The 8,359-nt window shown below is 41.9% G+C and overlaps 1 protein-coding gene and 1 pseudogene across 1 annotated transcript; both read left to right on the plus strand.

Annotated features, from left to right (window-relative positions):
• Nucleotides 1-1,237, plus strand: LOC136543042 (uncharacterized; annotated as a pseudogene).
• Nucleotides 1,238-3,960: 2,723 nt separating this feature from the next.
• LOC136543043 (4-coumarate--CoA ligase-like 9) lies at nt 3,961-4,341 on the plus strand. Its single transcript, XM_066535614.1, has one exon. The coding sequence runs from the start codon at nt 3,961-3,963 to the stop codon at nt 4,339-4,341; it is 381 nt and encodes a 126-aa protein (XP_066391711.1).
• Nucleotides 4,342-8,359: the final 4,018 nt, after the last annotated feature.

Below are 8,359 nucleotides of genomic sequence, written 5' to 3' on the forward strand. Positions count from 1 at the left end.
ATGCACAAGTGTGGTGAGATGATTTTTGAACATCGCAAGCTACTTGTTCAAATACCTGCACAAGTCAAGTATACACTCACCCTTCAATGCATATTAGCCAGGAGAAGTTTGAAGTTATCACCTCTGAATGTTCCTTTAAGTAAGTGCTTACTATACCTTGTGCTTTCAACTGCAGAAAGAGTTTTCCTAGTTACTTGCAGGAGGGTATGCTTGAGGCCATCTCAATTCAGGCATTGGCTCAGGTAAGTTCACCTGTTATACTTTTTTTTTGATATTATGATATTATGGCGCTGAATTTGTAATTAGCTTGTACTGTCCATCTGCACAAAACAGTGTTGGCTTCTGAATGTGAAAAGGCAACATTGTGTGTAAAGAGGAGGCTAGCCTGTGAGCAAGTTAGTTATTTTTCTCAGGTCAGTATTGCTTAACACAGTCCTACAATTGACATTTTCTTCAGTTATTTCAGCGTCTAACAATATTGCTACTTATTTATGCTCAGGCTCACTATTGTTTGTCGGGATGCGATACAAGTGACTCGTATGGAAAGAAGCTTTTGCTGTTCCTGAAGTGGAAATGCATGGAGGCTAAGGTTGTCTGAAGACACAACATATATAATCCCTTCAGATACACAAGACTGCATTTCTGATGTTAATTTATTATCTTGCCCATCAGGTTGTAGCATATTACTACCATGGCCTCGTACTCGACAAGGGCGGTGAACCGGCCAACCATATCAGCGCAGTCTGCTGCCTCTCTGCAGCTGATGACCTACTTTCAGACAGCAAAAGGGCTTGCTTGAGTTTCTGCTTTGGCTAATCCTGTCACAATGTCTGATACTACATTACTACTCCAACATAGCTACATCTACATCTGAAATGGCAAATTTTACAGTTGGAAGGTTGTTGTTTGTTGATTCTAATTGCTTTTGCCCAAAAACAATATTCAGAGCAGGTTGAAAATTGAAATGGTAGTCTGCTTGAATTAGGCTCAAGAACATAGATGAATAACCTATATCATTCATATTTATTGTTTTGCTCTAGTGGTAATTTCACTACTTTCCTGGTGCAGCACACTTCAATCAGTTCCTGATCTACCAGAGTTTGCGCTGTCACTGAGACCGGAAGGATACGAGTTGCCAAGCACTGATTCAATTTGGGAGAATGTTAATGGCCAACCTCAGATTCAGAGCCTCAAGGCGCATCTGAACGATGGCGAAGATGAAGTAGATTCAAAATGATAGTCCTCACTTCCAATTGCTTCCTTTCATTGTACCACCAAACGTAGCAGAAGTTATACTCTAGAATTGAAAATGCTTAATTCAAAATGGTTATGAACTCTTGCTTTAGTCATAACCAATTAATACAAGACTTGTAGTAAGTCTATACATGCTTTAGTTATAACTGACTAATCTATATCTTGGACCTATATGGCTCTATGTACTATGATCATCACTTGACCTGCTATATATATATATATATATATATATATATATATATATATATATATATATATATATATATATATATATATATATATATCAAGTTGGTGTATGTATGGAAGATCTAATATATTATTTATACAAAAATCAAGTGAATTTGTTCAATGTGATGCCTTCTATATGAGCAAAAGTGGATTTGCCAAATTATTTTAATTGTAATTATATTTATGCAGTTTTGTCGATAATTTTGTTTTTGGGCAGGGTATGGTTTGTAAAATACCTTCGAAATGGTTTGGCCAATATACAAACTGTCGGCGTAGGTCTTAACTGTCGGCGTAGGTTTTAACTGTCGGCAAAGGGTTAACTGTCGGCAAAGGGTTCAACTGTCGGCGTAGGTAGACCGTTTGCCTACACATAAAGTGCCGGGGATTCTGTTAACTGTCGGCAAAAGTTTCGCCCACGGCTTCTAGCATTACTGTTTCTAAACTGTCGGCAAAACTTTTCGTGGGAGGTTATCTGTCAGCAAAGGTGCTCTTTGCCTATAATAGAAAGCATCGGCAAAAGTACGTTGTGTTATATTGTGGGGGAGGAGGAAGAGCGTGCGCCGCCGGCCACCGGAGAGGACAGCAGAGGCGACGCCACCCTTTCCCACCACACACGGAGGCGCTCTCGTGGACCCGAGGTACGGTCGATTTGCTCCCCAGTCCCCCACCTCACAGTCCAGAGTCCACAGCCGGCCTGGTATTCCGTTAGTTCCGATTGCAGCAGGAGCAGAATAGCGTTAGCCTGTCTTATTAGTTGAATATGATGCATTGCAATTTGTAACAAAAGTATCTGTAATCGAACGGTCCTGCGAGGAACTAGCCTGTCTTTGGTGTATTTCTGATCCATTTTATTCATTAAAGATAATCCCTTTTTGGTTCCTCAGTTGCAGTTTTGTGTTCGATTTTATACAGACACGGTCCCTTTTTTGTCCGCTCGTTTGCATTTTTGTGCGAAAATGTTCTGGTTACACTCGCGTCATGTACCCACCCTAACGTGCAGCGTCAGATTTTGTTTTGAGATTCGTGTTGGCCTCGCTTACGTGTACCAGCAGGTTCCACTTAGCATTATCAGGACACGCTGGAAGCACACGTGGATTTCCACTGACCATCCAATTTATTGCGGCAGGTGGAGGTTCATTATTGTTCTCTGCCTTCTGCCCTTCTCCCATGTATCTGTTCCATCATTTTTATTCTTAAGAGCAAAATTCACCGCTGGTCTCTGATGATGGCTAGAGGTGTCATTTAGGTCCCTAAATTTATAAAGTGATATTTATGAGTCCCTAAACTTGATAGACGGTGGTCATTCAGGTCTCTAAACTTTCAAGGTGATTACTACATGTCTCCAAACTTGGCGGACGGTATCATCCCGGTCCCTGAACTTCCAAGGTGATCACCGTATGTCCCTAAACTTGGTAAGCGGTGTCATCTTTATCCAAATATAATAATATTAAAAGTTAACTGTAGTATTAAAAGTTTTTTCTATTAAAAGTTAGTTCTAATTTTAGTATTATTTTAAAAGTTTTAATAGTAGACTATAGAAGTAACTTTTCTATGTTATTAATACTATATCATTATTATTGAAACTTTTAATACTATAATACTATTATTAAAAGTTTTAATACCATAATACTACTATTAAAAGTATTATAGTATTATAGTATTAATAATAGAGAAAAGTTACTTCTATAATACTACTATTAAAACTTTTAAAATAATACAAAAATTAGAAGTAACTTTTAATAGAGAAAACTTTTAATACTATAGGAATTTTAATATTATTTTAATACTATTAATGATACATAAATATTAAATTAACTTTAGTATTTTTCTATTTTAGTTTAAACCTAATATATTTGTTATTGTAAATTATTTTAATACTTTAATTTATTTTTTGTCTATGTAAATTATTTTATTATATAATTTATATTTTCATAATCAATACTATATAAATAATGATTAAATTAATTGACACATGTTGGATTCACATATAACGTACAGTCAGCATGTCACGCCAGCTTATAAAGTAGGTTAGACCATATTTGGATAGGGATGATACCGCTTGCCAAGTTTAAGGACCTGCGGTGATCATATTGAAAGTTCAAGGACCGAGATGATACTTACGGCTAAGTTTAGTGACCTGCGGTGATCATCTTGAAAGTTCAGGCATCGGGACGACACCGCCAACTAAGTTTTTAGGGACATGTGGTGATCACCTTAAAAGTTCAGAATAACACTATCTGTCAAATTTAGGAATCCACAAATATCACTTTAGAAGTTCAGGAACCTAAATGACAACACCTGAATTTTGCTCTTTATCCAATTCTGAACGTCTTCCTCGATCCGTACATACGATTCCTTTCCTCAATGTAACTCTCATCCTATCGGGAAAAAAAAAAAAAATCTCATCCTCTCCATTCGCAGCCCGACCTGTGCGCGCTCCCCTACTCGTCCGGCACGACGGGGGTGTCCAAGGGCGTGATGCTGAGCCACGGGAACCTGGTGTCCAGCCTCTGCTCCTCCATGTTTGCCGTCGGGCCGGAGCTGGTCGGGCAGGTGGTCACCCTGGGCCTCATGCCCTTCTTCCACATCTACGGCATCACCGGCATCTGCTGCGCCACGCTGCGGCACAAGGGCACGGTGGTGGTGATGGACGGCTTCGACCTGCGCGCCTTCCTGGGCGCAGTGCTCACGCATCGCGTCACTTTCGCGCCCGTGATGCTGGCCATAGTGAAGAGCCCCGTGGCCAACGAGCTCAACCTGTCCTGCGTCGCTCTCAGGTCCGTCATGACGGCCGCCGCGCCGCTCGCGCCGGACCTCCTGGCGGCGTTCGAGCGCAAGTTCTCGCCGCTGCTTCGATGAGTTCCCGCCGCTAGTTGGGGGCGCCTGTGTCGTCCTCGGGCGAGATGCTCGAGGTGGACTCATGACGCCCAACTCTACTATTGCGGCAAAGTTGGTCCACTGGCGATTTAAGGATGACGTCCTCACCATGTCAGGTCGCATGCTCTACTCTGGACCCCATGCTCGAGGAAGAGGCTATAGCTCCGCTGCTAGTTAGTTTCCGGGGGAATGGCCTCATGGAAGGAATCCAGGGATGACCTGAACCCCGGCCCACTACTCTCGTCATGCCACGGGGTCTCGTGAGTTCCTGGGGCCCATCCTCAGGGGGACTTAAGCCTAATGGGTGGCCAGGCCATGAGCACAAGTCCGACAGCTGATTGTTTTGGGCTTGTGGACTGCATGCTTGCTGTCACGGCCTCAACCTCTCCATTACTGCCCTCTCCCCTGTGGAGACTGATGGGATGCTTGTGTCACCGGGTTTTTTTTGGCCCAGATGCCATCCAGTCAGCCGCCACCGCCATGCCAGACATAGGGCCCGTTCGTTTCGCTGAAAAGCCATGGCTGAAAGTACTGTTCGCTGAATTGTTGTGAGAGAAAAACATCGTTCCTTCGCTAAAAGAGTACGTCTCATAAGACAAGCAAACAGGGCCATAGCTGCAGATGTCATCAAGGATTTCATCGACTCCTTCCGACGGCCACTGCAACAGCGCCTCGTCACGTCCCCTCCTGGATTGAGGGTGACCAAGGTGATCGACTATGACACAGATGACGATTTTGTGCCCCAGCACAACGCTCGTCTGAAAGCTAAAAATAAGTTCATGGAGCCGACACGCATTCTGGCATGCCTGGTGGAACCCCACAATTGTCATGGCAACTCACAACAACAAGAATATTCTTATGGTGCCTTACAAAGACCTACCTGATGAGGATAAAGATGTCATCAACACAGCTATAGAAGAATTTCAGAACAAGTGTCTATTGTCCTACGCCAAGACGCGTGACAACAAGGTCATTCAAAAATATCCACTACCAAGAGTTTTAAAGCATGGGCAATTAGATACAAATGAAGCTGATGATAGGCGTTTCTTCGTGGATGCTGTAAACAAATCTGTTCATGATGCCATGTTGAACCATAATACAATTTTCTTGAACACATTCCACAATACCATGAAGGAGGTGTTTCATGGATATCCAATTGATCAGGTTGGGTCGGTTTATTATAACATTCCACATCCGTCAGCTCAGGGGACTAATCATGCCAGTACTAGCCATCAAGAAGCAGCACTAACTGGTAATGATGATGTCTAGGCAGTTCATAGCTCATCTAAGCAAGTTCAGGGTGCCACTACTAATCAAATATAGAATAATCCTTGATCATCATTGCAGTATGTGCAACAGCCGACGGGGTAAGTTCAGAATCGAGTAGTTAATTTTGGCACATCAGGCCAAATACCGCCGTCGGCTCAAAAAATAGCGCCATCAGTTCAAATGATTCGTAGAGAAACAGACCCCGACATTTACAACCAGAGACTTCAAGCAGCAAATCAGCAAATGACCCAATAGATAGAGATTCCACAAGGATATCATTATGGAACAGATTACAATACTCTTCATATGATTCCAAATCCGGGGTATCAAGGTACCCGAAATTTTAATCCGCAGATGAGTCAACAATTGTACAGAAATCCAGACTCGAATGCTGATGAGTTGTTGCTCAGAGTGACTGAGATGATAAAGAATCAGTTCGGTTTGAAACCAAAAGAGCAGACCTTTTCGTACAAACGTCCATATCCAGAGTGGTATGATTTGGTCGCTCTTCCCCCGAATTATAGGCTCTCAAAATTTGCTAAGTTCACTGGTCAAGATAGTACAAGTACAATAGAATATGTCAGTCGGTACCTTACACAGTTGTGCGAAGCATCAATTGAAGAGGCTCATCAAGTTCGTTTCTTCTCCTTGTCCCTGTCAGGATCAACTTTCACTTGGTTTTTATCGTAGCCAGTTAATATCATTGCCAATTGGACTGACTTAGAGAAGAAGTTTCATACATATTTCTATACTAGGATAGGAGAAAAGAAAATCACAGATTTGACAAGCATAAGGCAGAGAACCACACTGTTAAATGTGAATAGATCTATTTATTTTAAAGGTTTGATCTGTTGTCTTTATCACGCCTGCCATCGATCCGGTTGAACCCCACTGTTAAGGATAATAGGTCAGATTTGATGAGTTTATAGATCCATTCATATTAAATAGTCGATTGTTCACATGCTGTAATCCCTTTTCTATCTGAATCGGTTGTTTTAGCCGATTCGCCTGTGCTTTCACAGATATGGCACGTTTTATGAACCTGTTAACATATAGTCGGTTTTATGGATTTTCTATTTTTAGATTATTGTCATCATCATAGCTGTCATCGATCCGGTCGAACCTCACTGTTGATGGTAATGAATTAAATCTAGACAGTTCGTAGTTCCGATTATATTTAATAGTCTATTGTTTGCGTGGTGTATCCCTTTTTACAGAATTCATTGGCTTTGCACCACGTATTGATTAAATCTAATCTAGCCAATGATGTATCTTTGACGCATACATGTTAATAGCTTGAGGGAGAGGATCATTAAAAACTAGGTGCATGGTACTCGTCACTATAAAATCAATCATAATCCGTGAGCGTTGCAGTCCTTAACAGTCGATTTCTTCTCGTATCGGCTATTTAGTCGATTTTCCTGTCTAGCTGCTCCTGAAGCAGCACACCTGGAACTGTCTGGTCAAAAGCGACATGTTCCACCCTAAATTACTGATAAGCTTTCTCTCCTTGTCAATTGCAGGTTAAATTGACCGGCACGCCTTCAGGGAAATCACATGATCAGTTCGCCCTACGTTGAAGCCAGGTAGATCTCCATGATCGTTCCGGCTTGCTGCGTGTCCACCTGGCGCTGCTACCACGTTTTCGCGCCGACAGAAGACCATGACAATAGCCACGACCGGACATGCACCAAAAGACGGCGTAGCTTGCAAGCCAAGTTAGCTAGGCTCTCCCTTAGGCTCTCGAGCCTTCAGTCAGGAGAACCTCCTCTTTGTATAAACCCTAGCCCTAAAATCTATATAAGGGTAGCCAAGGCACCCATCTCATGGAACGGTTCACATCCTCTACCATTCCATTCGTTCATCATCGTAGTAGGGCTCCTGGAGCTTCTCTTTAGGCAGCCCTTTGCCTAGCATAGGTCTTTCATTCTCTTCCACCATTCTTGCATCCCCATTGTAAGAACTTCAGAGCATTCAAGCGAGGAACACGCACTCAATCATCTCTGAGACTGGACATAGGGCTCCGGCCTGAACCAGTATAAATCCTCATGTCTATTGGATGGTACCATCGTCTTCTTAGAGCATTGCGGCAATTTTATAAGTTTACTAGTCCGGTTTACAAAACACCGACAGGTGTGTTGCATCTCCGCCCAATTGGTAGTTATCTCAACCTACCACAAGATCATCAACCCCATCCCTATCAAATATTCCATGGGATCTTTGATGTTATAATTTAATTGTTTTCGTTGCGCATTAAATGTTTACATTTTCCAATACTGGACATGAATATTGTGCAATACCATTCGTCCCAACATGAAAAAAAATTGTCCTAAATCTTGATTATTAATCTTATCAAGGTAGATAATTTTTCTTGTGAAGACCAAACATTGTTTCCTAGATTTAGAACATTACCTTGCTAAAGGACAGTTGGTGCTTGTTTGGTTCTTGTATGAACTCAGCCTAGCTCGTATGGGAGGAGCCTGGCTCCTAGTAGCCAGGCCAATGCATGCAAGAGTGTGGTGTTTGGAGCCAGGTTGTCCCGAGATCCTGTTGGTTACTCGCATGAGGACGGGTTGCATGAGATAAAAATATATAAATATTATCATCATGACATTTATTACGGGAACCTATATTCTCTTATAGCTCTTAGTTTACCTTATTACTCCATAATATTAATCGAAATATGTTAATATCATTTAATATGGGCTAATAATACATTAATTATGTCATT

The sequence above is a fragment of the Miscanthus floridulus genome, chromosome 3 (assembly GCF_019320115.1).
Source record: "Miscanthus floridulus cultivar M001 chromosome 3, ASM1932011v1, whole genome shotgun sequence".
Lineage (NCBI taxonomy): Eukaryota > Viridiplantae > Streptophyta > Magnoliopsida > Poales > Poaceae > Miscanthus > Miscanthus floridulus.